At 42.2% G+C, this 12,653-nt stretch overlaps 1 protein-coding gene across 6 annotated transcripts in view; it reads right to left on the bottom strand.

The window, feature by feature from the left end:
* Positions 1 to 12,653, bottom strand: part of LOC139748555 (mesoderm induction early response protein 1) — a 63,634-nt gene that overhangs the window by 6,945 nt on the left and 44,036 nt on the right. For all 6 annotated transcript variants that reach the window (XM_071661599.1, XM_071661598.1, XM_071661600.1 and 3 more), the window contains one exon: positions 1,981 to 2,213. In XM_071661599.1, coding sequence (XP_071517700.1) covers positions 1,981 to 2,213 — 233 coding nt within the window. The remainder of the gene's footprint in view (positions 1 to 1,980; positions 2,214 to 12,653) is intronic.

The raw sequence follows: 12,653 nt of genomic DNA, 5'->3' as shown, positions 1-12,653 counted from the left end.
ACTTCACTTCCTCCAGTTTTTCTCCATTCAAACTCACCTCCCAATTGACTTGACCCTCACCCCTACTGTACCTAATAACCTTGCTCTTATTCACATTTACTCTTAACTTTCTTCTTCCACACACTTTACCATACTCAGTCACCAGCTTCTGCAGTTTCTCACATGAATCAGCCACCAGCGCTGTATCATCAGCGAACAACAACTGACTCACTTCCCAAGCTCTCTCATCCCCAACAGACTTCATACTATTTTAATACTATCAGGTTTTCCCGTCATACCTGAATGCCATTTCCCGCGTCAGCAAGGTAGTGCCAGGAAATAGACAAAGAAAAACCCATCCACTCATATACACACATATATACATACACTCTCATACACGTAGATATACATATCAACATTTTTTTTTTCTTTCAAACTATTCGCCATTTCCCGCGTTAGCGAGGTAGCGTTAAGAACAGAGAACTGGGCCTTTGAGGGAATATCCTCACCTGGCCCCCTTCTCTGTTCCTTCTTTTTGGGAAAAAAAAAAAAAAAAAAATGAGAGAGGAGGATTTCCAGCCCACCGCTCCCTCCCCTTTTAGTCGCCTTCTACAACACACAGGGAATACATGGGAAGTATTCTTTCTCCCCTATACCCAGGGATAACATATCAACATATACATACATATTCATACCATACACAAACATATACATATATACACATGTACATATTCATACTCGCTTGCCTTAGTTCATTCCCAGCACCACATCACCCCACAGCAAACAGCATTGCCACCCCGTGTCAGCATGGTAGCGCCAAAAAAGAAGAAAAAAAAAAAAAAAGGACCAAATTTGATCACAGCTGTCATGTGCAATGCATCAAAACCACAAATCCCTATCCACATCCAGGCCCCACAGACCTTTCCATGGTTTACCCCAAACGTTTCACATACCTTGGTTCAGGCCATTGACAGCACATCAACCCCAGTACACCACATTGTTCTAATTCACTCTATTCCTTACACACCTCTCACCCTCCTGCATGTTCAAGCCCCCATCGCTCAAAATCTTTTTCACTCCATCCTTCCATCTCCAGTTTGGTCTCCTGCTTCTCCTTGTTCCCTCCACCTCAGACACATATATCCTCTTTGTCAACCTTTCCTCACTCATTCTCTCTCTATGTCCAAACCATTTTAACACAGTCTTCTGCTCTCTCAATCACACTCTTTTTATTGCCACAAATCTCTCTTACACTTTCATTACTCACTCGATCAAACCAGCTCTCTCAATCACACTCTTTTTATTACCACAAATCTCTCTTACACTTTCATTACTCACTCGATCAAACCAACTCACACAACATGTTGTCCCCAAACATTTCATTTCCAACACATCCACCCTCCTCCACACAACTGTATCTACAGCCCATGCCCTGCAACAATTCTATATTGTTGGAACTTCTATACCTTCAAACTTACCCCTTTTCGCTCTCCAAGATAACATTCTCTCTTTCCACACATTCTTCATCGCATCCAGAACCTTCATCCCCCTCCACTCACTTCCACTTCCATGGTTCTATTCACTGATAAGTCCACTCCCAGATATCTAAAACACTTCACTTCCTCTAATTTTTCCCCGTTGAAACTCACATCCCAACTAACTTGTCCCTTAACCTTGCTAATAACCTTGCTCTTAACATCTGATAACACATCTACCAACCACATCACTTATAAAGTCACACTCTTTTTAAAAGCAATTATTCTAAATTTTTCAAAAAATAGCAAATGTGGGTCATATTCTCCCAAGGATAACCTAAAAAGTTCCAACATCACCTAATATAGGCTTACAGATTATCATAATAAAATAAAATTTTGTTACAACATTTTTGACAAAGAAGAGACCGACTGCCTCTCAGTATTGTTGTAGAGATGGCAATATGGCTAACTTCAACACACAAATGAATATACAACATTCAACAACTGTATTTTCCTTATTAGATACCTGTTTAGGGCTTAATTTGCCTGGCTCCCAAAGCAGCTTGTCCTCATTCTCATATGGAGGAGTTGCACCATAGGCTTGTAAACCCTCTGGTACCTGCGCTTGGTACGATGAACCAATCATGATGGTTTTATGCCAGTCTTCCTCCTCCCCAGAATATTCTCCTTCTTCTTCCTCTTCATCTTCGCTCTGCTGTCGTGAGCTGCCTGTTGATAGGATTCCAACAGATTTGTGACCTGGAATTGTTTCATAAGGAAGCATTAGTACAATGGAAAGGAAAAAGAATCCTCAAAACATTAACTAAATCTACTATAACTCAAAATGCCTTTCTTAAGCAGCCAGAGGTATCTTATGTATCTTTAGGAAGAGATGGGCTAGTATGGGTAATATACAACCAAGGAGGTATATTACCAGTGATAACTGCCTGGGTCGGGAGGGTTAGTGACAGCTGCACAGTAAGCCAGCACTTTCGTGGTTGTCAAGTTGCACTCCTCTGACTACTGGCATTCTGTCCACAAGCATACAATCTTTCCTTGTCACAAATAATACATGACAACACTTAACTCACACAGCTCATTCTTTGTAAATCAAGATTTTCTGGTGGTGAACACTATGTACAAGCCCTGCTTATTTTTTTTTTTAGCAAAATGTTAAGAGCAATAAATAGTAGTATGTAGGAACATTTAGGTAGGAGCATTAGGTAGAGGCAGAAGTTTGAAACACCTGGTAGGTGCAATAGGTATTAGTATCTGGTATGAACATTAGGTAGGAGCCTTTGCAAACACTCCTAGAGTTGAACTCTGCCTGACGCCTGTCAAAGGTGAGGCACTTAAGGCTAAGAAGTGGCACTAGAGTTCAATAATTATGGAGTCTCTATTGTTGCAGTTACCCCCTTGATGGAGTTCCAGGAAGGAACAGGCATCAGAGATACAGAAAGATAGATAAACTGAGATGGGATTAAAGGATGGGAAGGTAGCAGTAATATCATTATGGGAATGAAAAGAAAGGGAGGAAAAATTCTGATACATGAAACAATCACCCTGAACAAGATAACAGCAACTATATGGACAACAGAAAAATCTCCCGGATTGGACTGGATAATAGGAGAAATGATGCGATGAGGTGCTGGGGCTAAATGATCCAAGTGAGCCTATAATCACAAATGGTCATGTTCATTACGTTATGTAAATGAATCTAATTCTGGGGCATGAAAACAATAGGCCAGCATATTTACCAAAGTAAGCAAATATTCTATATTATGTATGCATTTATTCATCCCTGGGATAAGAAGAAAGAATACTTCCCACGTATTCCCTGCGTGTTGTAGGTGATTTTTTTTTTTTTTTTTTAATTCCCCCTCCTTTTCTTTTACTAAAGGAAAAAAAAAAAGACCGAGAAGTGGGCCAAGTGAGGTATTCCCTCTAAGTGCTAGTCTTCTGTTCTTAATGCTACTTCGCTGAAGCGAGAAATGGCAAATATGCATGAAAAAAATCATTTATTTACTTATAAATAATTGCTGTTTCCCGCATCAGCGAGGTAGCACCAGGAAACAAAGAAAGGCTTATCCACTCATAGAGGAGATAGAATACTTCCCACGTATTCTACGCGTGTCATACAAGGTGACTAAAGGGGGCAGGAGCGGGAGGCTGGAAATCCCCCTCCTTGTATTCAAATTTCTAAAAAGATAAACAAAAAAACTATGTATGTATGTATTCTATACTATGCTGTCAACAGGGCTGAAACAGGGCATGTGAAACATCTGGGGTAAACCATAGAAAGGTCTGTGGGGCCTGGATGTGGATAAGGAGCTGCGGTTTCGGTGCATTACACATGACAGCAAGAGACTGAAAGTGAATGAATGTGGCCTTTTTTGTCTGTTTTCCTGGCGATACCTTGCTGAAGCAGGGGGTAGTAGCGATGCTGTTTCCTGTGGGGCAGGGTAGCACTAAGAATGGATGAAGGCAAGTTAGTGTGAATGTACATGTATGTATGTATATGTGTATATGTTGATATGTATATGTAAGTATATGTGTGGGTATGGGTACTTCCGTATATATATCTATATATATGTATTCCTTTCTTTTTCTTTTAAACTATTCGCCATTTCCCGTGTTAGTGAAGGTAGCGTTAAGAACAGAGGACTGGGCCTTTTTTGGGATATCCTCACCTGGCCCCCTCTGTTCCTTCTTTTGGAAAATTAAAAAAAACGAGAGGGGAGGATTTCCAGCTGGGAATCCTCCCCTCTCGTTTTTTTTTGATTTTCCAAAAGAAGGAATAGAGAAGGGGGCCAGGTGAGGATATTCCCTCAGAGGCCCGGTCCTCTGTTCTTAACGCTACCTTGCTAATGCGGGAAATGGCGAATAGTTTGAAAGAAAAGAGTACAGAATGGAAAAAGATGAGAACAATGGAAGTAAGGGGAGTGGGGGAGGAATGGCATGTATTTAGGGAATCAGTGATGGATTGCGCAAAAGATGCTTGTGGCATGAGAAGAGTGGGAGGAGGGTTGATTAGAAAGGGTAGTGAGTGGTGGGATGAAGAAGTAAGAGTATTAGTGAAAGAGAAGAGAGAGGCATTTGGACGATTTTTGCAGGGAAAAAATGCAGTTGAGTGGGAGACGTATAAAAAAAAGAGACAGGAGGTCAAGAGAAAGGTGCAAGAGGTGAAAAAAAGGGCAAATGAGAGTTGGGGTGAGAGAGTATCATTAAATTTTAGGGAGAATAAAAAGATGTTCTGGAAGGAGGTAAATAAAGTGCGTAAGACAAGGGAGCAAATGGGAACTTCAGTGAAGGGCGCAAATGGGGAGGTGATAACAAGTAGTGGTGATGTGAGAAGGAGATGGAGTGAGTATTTTGAAGGTTTGCTGAATGTGTTTGATGATAGAGTGGCAGATATAGGGTGTTTTGGTCGAGGTGGTGTGCAAAGTGAGAGGGTTAGGGAAAATGATTTGGTAAACAGAGAAGAGGTAGTAAAAGCTTTGCGGAAGATGAAAGCCGGCAAGGCAACAGGTTTGGATGGTATTGCAGTGGAATTTATTAAAAAAGGGGGTGACTGTATTGTTGACTGGTTGGTAAGGTTATTTAATGAATGTATGACCCACGGTGAGGTGGCTGAGGATTGGCGGAATGCGTGCATGCATAGTGCCATTGTACAAAGGCAAAGGGGATAAGAGTGAGTGCTCAAATTACAGAGGTATAAGTTTGTTGAGTATTCCTGGTAAATTATATGGGAGGGTATTGATTGAGAGGGTGAAGGCATGAACAGAGCATCAGATTGGGGAAGAGCAGTGTGGTTTCAGAAGTGGTAGAGGATGTGTGGATCAGGTGTTTGCTTTGAAGAATGTATGTGAGAAATACTTAGAAAAGCAAATGGATTTGTATGTAGCATTTATGGATCTGGAGAAGGCATATGATAGAGTTGATAGAGATGATCTGTGGAAGGTATTAAGAATATATGGTGTGGGAGGCAAGTTGTTAGAAGCAGTGAAAAGTTTTTATCGAGGATGTAAGGCATGTGTACGTGTAGGAAGAGAGGAAAGTGATTGGTTCTCAGTGAATGTAGGTTTGTGGCAGGGGTGTGTGATGTCTCCATGGTTATTTAATTTGTTTATGGATGGGGTTGTTAGGGAGGTGAATGCAAGAGTTTTGGAAAGAGGGGCAAGGATGAAGTCTGTTGGGGATGAGAGAGCTTGGGAAGTGAGTCAGTTGTTGTTCGCTGATGATACAGCGCTGGTGGCTGATTCATGTGAGAAACTGCAGAAGCTGGTGACTGAGTTTGGTAAAGTGTGTGAAAGAAGAAAGTTAAGAGTAAATGTGAATAAGAGCAAGGTTATTAGGTACAGTAGGGTTGAGGGTCAAGTCAATTGGGAGGTGAGTTTGAATGGAGAAAAACTGGAGGAAGTGAAGTGTTTTAGATATCTGGGAGTGGATCTGGCAGCGGATGGAACCATGGAAGCGGAAGTGGATCATAGGGTGGGGGAGGGGGCGAAAATTCTGGGGGCCTTGAAGAATGTGTGGAAGTCGAGAACATTATCTCGGAAAGCAAAAATGGGTATGTTTGAAGGAATAGTGGTTCCAACAATGTTGTATGGTTGCGAGGCGTGGGCTATGGATAGAGTTGTGCGCAGGAGGATGGAGGTGCTGGAAATGAGATGTTTCAGGACAATGTGTGGTGTGAGGTGGTTTGATTGAGTGAGTAACGTAAGGGTAAGAGAGATGTGTGGAAATAAAAAGAGCGTGCTTGAGAGAGCAGAAGAGGGTGTTTTGAAATGGTTTGGGTACATGGAGAGAATGAGTGAGGAAAGATTGACCAAGAGGATATATGTGTCGGAGGAGGAGGGAACGAGGAGAAGAAGGAGACCAAATTGGAGGTGGAAAGATGGAGTGAAAAAGATTTTGTGTGATCGGGGCCTGAACATGAAGGAGGGTGAAAGGATGGCAAGGAATAGAGTGAATTGGAGCGATGTGGTATACCGGGGTTGACATGCTGTCAGTGGATTGAATCGGGGCATGTGAAGCGTCTGGGGTAAACCATGGAAAGCTGTGTAGGTATGTATATTTGCGTGTGTGGACGTATGTATATACATGTGTATGGGGGTGGGTTGGGCCATTTCTTTTGTCTGTTTCCTTGCGCTACCTCGCAAACGCGGGAGACAGCGACAAAGAAAAAAAAAAAAAAAATATATATATATATATATATATATATATATATATATATATATATATATATATATATATAGAAAGAGACAGGAGGTCAAGAGAAAGGTGCAAGAGGTGAAAAAAAGGGCAAATGAGAGTTGGGGTGAGAGAGTATCATTAAATTTTAGGGAGAATAAAAAGATGTTCTGGAAGGAGGTAAATAAAGTGCGTAAGACAAGGGAGCAAATGGGAACTTCAGTGAAGGGCGCAAATGGGGAGGTGATAACAAGTAGTGGTGATGTGAGGAGATGGGGTGAGTATTTTGAAGGTTTGTTGAATGTGTTTGATGATAGAGTGGCAGATATAGGGTGTTTTGGTCGAGGTGGTGTGCAAAGTGCAAGGGTTAGGGAAAATGATTTGGTAAACAGAGAAGAGGTAGTAAAAGCTTTGCGGAAGATGAAAGCCGGCAAGGCAGCAGGTTTGGATGGTATTGCAGTGGAATTTATTAAAAAAAGGGGATGACTGTATTGTTGACTGGTTGGTAAGGTTATTTAATGTATGTATGACTCATGGTGAGGTGCCTGAAGATTGGCGGAATGCGTGCATAGTGCCATTGTACAAAGGCAAAGGGGATAAGAGTGAGTGCTCAAATTACAGAGGTATAAGTTTGTTGAGTATTCCTGGGAAATTGTATGGGAGGGTATTGATTGAGAGGGTGAAGGCATGTACAGAGCATCAGATTGGGGAAGAGCAGTGTGGTTTCAGAAGTGGTAGAGGATGTGTGGATCAGGTGTTTGCTTTGAAGAATGTATGTGAGAAATACTTCGAAAAGCAAATGGATTTGTATGTAGCATATATGGATCTGGAGAAGGCATATGATAGAGTTGATAGAGATGCTCTGTGGAAGGTATTAAGAATATATGGTGTGGGAGGCAAGTTGTTAGAAGCAGTGAAAAGTTTTTATCGAGGATGTAAGGCATGTGTACGTGTAGGAAGAGAGGAAAGTGATTGGTTCTCAGTGAATGTAGGTTTGCGGCAGGGGTGTGTGATGTCTCCATGGTTGTTTAATTTGTTTATGGATGGGGTTGTTAGGGAGGTGAATGCAAGAGTTTTGGAAAGAGGGGCAAGGATGAAGTCTGTTGGGGATGAGAGAGCTTGGGAAGTGAGTCAGTTGTTGTTCGCTGATGATACAGCGCTGGTGGCTGATTCATGTGAGAAACTGCAGAAGCTGGTGACTGAGTTTGGTAAAGTGTGTGAAAGAAGAAAGTTAAGAGTAAATGTGAATAAGAGCAAGGTTATTAGGTACAGTAGGGTTGAGGGTCAAGTCAATTGGGAGGTGAGTTTGAATGGAGAAAAACTGGAGGAAGTGAAGTGTTTTAGATATCTGGGAGTGGATCTGGCAGCGGATGGAAACATGGAGCGGAAGTGGATCATAGGGTAGGGGAGGGGGCGAAGATTCTGGGAGCTTTGAAGAATGTGTGGAAGTCAAGAACATTATCTCGGAAAGCAAAAATGGGTATGTTTGAAGGAATAGTGGTTCCAACAATGTTGTATGGTTGCGAGGCGTGGACTATGGATAGAGTTGTGCGCAGGAGGATGGATGTGCTGGAAATGAGATGTTTGAGGACAATGTGTGGTGTGAGGTGGTTTGATCGAGTAAGTAACGTAAGGGTAAGAGAGATGTGTGGAAATAAAAAGAGCTTGGTTGAGAGAGCAGAAGAGGGTGTTTTGAAATGGTTTGGTCACATGGAGAGAATGAGTGAGGAAAGATTGACCAAGAGGATATATGTGTCGGATGTGGAGGGAACGAGGAGAAGAGGGAGACCAAATTGGAGGTGGAAAGATGGAGTGAAAAAGATTTTGTATGATCGGGGCCTGAACATGCAGGAGGGTGAAAGGAGGGCAAGGAATAGGGTGAATTGGAGCGATGTGGTATACCGGGGTTGACGTGCTGTCAGTGGATTGAATCAAGGCATGTGAAGCGTCTGGGGTAAACCATGGAAAGCTGTGTAGGTATGTATATTTGCGTGTGTGGACGTATGTATATACATATGTATGGGGGTGGGTTGGGCCATTTCTTTTGTCTGTTTCCTTGCGCTACCTCGCAAACGCGGGAGACAGCGGCAAAAAAAAAAAAAAAAAAAAAAAAAAAAAAAAAAATATATATATATATATATATATATATATATATATATATATATATATATATATAGCAGGAGACAGCGACAAAGCAAAATAAAAAATAAAATAAAAAATATATATCATATTTTGCTTTGTCGCCATCTCCCATGTTAGGAAGGTAGCGCAAGGAAAACACGAAAGAATGGCCCAACCCACCCCCATACACATGTATATATATACACGTCCACACACGCAAATATACATACCTATACATCTCAACGTATACATATATATATACACACACAGACATATAAATATATACACATGCACATAATTCATAGTCTGCCTTTATTCATGCCCATCGCCACCCTGCCACACATGAAATAACCACCCCCTCCCCCAAATGTGCGCGAGGTAGCGCTAGGAAAAGACAACAAAGGCCACTTTCGTTCACATTCAGACTCTAGCTGTCACGTAATAATGCACTGACACCACAGCTCCCTTTCCACATCCAGACCTCACAGAACTTTCCATGGTTTACCCCTGACGCTTCACATGCCCTGGTTCAATCCATTGACAGCACGTCGACCCCGGTATACCACATCATTCCAATTCATTCTATTCCTTAGATGCCTTTCACTCTCCTGCATGTTCAGGCCTCGATCACTCAAAATCTTTTTCACTCCATCTTTCCACCTCCACTTTGGTCTCCCACTTCTCCTCGTTCCCTCTACCTCTGGTCAATCTTTCCTCACTCATTCTCTCCATGTGATCAAACAATTTCAAAACACCCTCTTCTTCTCTCTCAACCACACTTTTTATTTTCACATATCTCTCTTACCCTTACATTACTTACTCGATCAAACCACCTCACACCACATATTGTCCTCAAACATCTCATTTCCAGCACATCCACCCTCCTGCGCACAACTCTATCCATAGCCCACACCTCGCAGCCATACAACATTGTTGGAACCACTATTCCTTCAAACATACCCATTTTTGCTTTCCGAGATAATGTTCTCGACTTCCACACATTCTTCAAGGCTCCCAGAATTTTCGCCCCCTCCCCCATCCTATGATTCACTTCTGCTTCCATGGTTCCATCCGCTGCCAGATCCACTCCCAGATATCTAAAACACTTTCCTTCCTCCAGTTTTTCTCCATTCAAATTTACCTTCCAATTGACTTGACCCTCAACCCTACTGTACCTAATAACCTTGCTCTAATTCACAATTACTCTTAACATTCTTCTTTCACACACTTTACCAAACTCAGTCACCAGCTTCTGCAGTTTCTCACACGAATCAGCCACCAGCGCTGTATCATCAGCAAACAACAACTGACTCACTTCCCAAGCTCTCTCATCCACAACAGACTGCACACTTGCCCCTCTTTCCAAATCTCTTGCATTCACTTCCCTAACAACCCCATCCATACACAAATTGAACAACCATGGAGACATCACATACCCCTGCCGCAAACCTACATTCACTGAGAACCAATCACTTTCCTCTCCTCCTACACGTACACATGCCTTACATCCTCAATAAAAACTTTTCACTGCTTCTAACAACTTGCCTCCCACACCATATATTCTTAATACCTTCCACAGAGCATCTCTATCAACACTATCATATGCCTTCTCCAGATCCATAAATGCTACGTACAAATCCATTTGCTTTTCTAAGTATTTCTCACAAACATTCTTCAAAGCAAACACCTGATCCACACATCCTCTACCACTTCTGAAACCACACTGCTCTTCCCCAATCTGATGCTCTGTACATGCCTTTACCCTCTCAATCAATACCCTCCCATATAATTTACCAGGAATACTCAACAAACATACCTCTGTAATTTGAGCACTCACTTTTATCCCCTTTGCCTTTGTACATTGGCACTATGCAAGCATTCTGCCAATCCTCAGGCACCTCACCATGAGTCATACATATATCAAATAACCTTACCAATCAGTCACCAATACAGTCACCCCCTTTTTTAACAAATTCCACTGCAATACCATCCAAACCCGCTACCTTGCCAGCTTTCATCTTCTGCAAAGCTTTTACTACCTCTTTCTCTGTTTACCAAATCATTTTCCCTAACCCTCTCACTTTGCACACCACCTCATCCAAAACACCCTATATCTGCCACTATATCATCATACACATTCAACAAACCTTCAAAATACTCACTCCATCTCCTTCTCACATCACCACTACTTGTTATATATGAGTGGATAGGCCATTCTTCGTCTGTTTCCTGGTGCTACCTCACTGACGCAGGAAATGGCGATCAAGTAAAATAAAGAAATACATATTCTGGTTAATTGACAGGCGTGCGAAAGAGAGACTTTTGGATGTTAATGTGCTGAGAGGTGCAACTGGAGGGATGTCTGATCATTATCTTGTGGAGGCTAAGGTGAAGATTTGTATGGGTTTTCAGAAAAGAAGAGTGAATGTTGGGGTGAAGAGGGTGGTGAGAGTAAGTGAGCTTGAGAAGGAGACCTGTGTGAGGAAGTACCAGGAGAGACTGAGTGCAGAATGGAAAAAGGTGAGAACAATGGAAGTAAGGGGAGTGGGGGAGGAATGGCATGTATTTAGGGAATCAGTGATGGATTGCGCAAAAGATGCTTGTGGCATGAGAAGAGTGGGAGGTGGGTTGATTAGAAAGGGTAGTGAGTGGTGGGATGTAGAAGTAAGAGTATTAGTGAGAGAAGAGAGAGGCATTTGGACGATTTTTGCAGGGAAAAAATGCAATTGAGTGGGAGATGTATAAAAGAAAGAGACAGGAGGCCAAGAGAAAGGTGCAAGAGGTGAAAAAAAGGGCAAATGAGAGTTGGGGTGAGAGAGTATCATTAAATTTTAGGGAGAATAAAAAGATGTTCTGGAAGGAGGTAAATAAAGTGCGTAAGACAAGGGAGCAAATGGGAACTTCGGTGAAGGGCACAAGTGGGGAGGTGATAACAAGTAGTGGTGATGTGAGAAGGAGATGGAGTGAGTATTTTGAAGGTTTGCTGAATGTGTTTGATGATAGAGTGGCAGATATAGGGTGTTTTGGTCGAGGTGGTGTGCAAAGTGAGAGGGTTAGGGAAAATGATTTGGTAAACAGAGAAGAGGTAGTGAAAGCTTTGCGGAAGATGAAAGCCGGCAAGGCAGCAGGTTTGGATGGTATTGCAGTGGAATTTATTAAAAAAGGGGGTGACTGTATTGTTGACTGGTTGGTAAGGTTATTTAATGTATGTATGACTCATGGTGAGGTGCCTGAGGATTGGCGGAATGTGTGCATAGTGCCATTGTACAAAGGCAAAGGGGATAAGAGTGAGTGCTCAAATTACAGAGGTATAAGTTTGTTGAGTATTCCTGGTAAATTATATGGGAGGGTATTGATTGAGAGGGTGAAGGCATGTACAGAGCATCAGATTGGGGAAGAGCAGTGTGGTTTCAGAAGTGGTAGAGGATGTGTGGATCAGGTGTTTGCTTTGAAGAATGTATGTGAGAAATACTTAGAAAAGCAAATGGATTTGTATGTAGCATTTATGGATCTGGAGAAGGCATATGATAGAGTTGATAGAGATGCTCTGTGGAAGGTATTAAGAATATATGGTGTGGGAGGAAAGTTGTTAGAAGCAGTGAAAAGTTTTTATCGAGGATGTAAGGCATGTGTACGTGTAGGAAGAGAGGAAAGTGATTGGTTCTCAGTGAATGTAGGTTTGCGGCAGGGGTGTGTGATGTCTCCATGGTTGTTTAATTTGTTTATGGATGGGGTTGTTAGGGAGGTGAATGCAAGAGTTTTGGAAAGAGGGGCAAGTATGAAGGCTGTTGGGGATGAGAGAGCTTGGGAAGTGAGTCAGTTGTTGTTCGCTGATGATACAGCGCTGGTGGCTGATTCATGTGAGAAACTGCAGAAGCTGGTGAC

Source organism: Panulirus ornatus, chromosome 5 (assembly GCF_036320965.1).
Source record: "Panulirus ornatus isolate Po-2019 chromosome 5, ASM3632096v1, whole genome shotgun sequence".
Classification (NCBI taxonomy): Eukaryota; Metazoa; Arthropoda; class Malacostraca; order Decapoda; family Palinuridae; genus Panulirus; species Panulirus ornatus.
The sequence above is the reverse complement of the archived record's forward strand: the minus strand, read 5'-3'. Positions and strand labels throughout refer to the sequence as shown.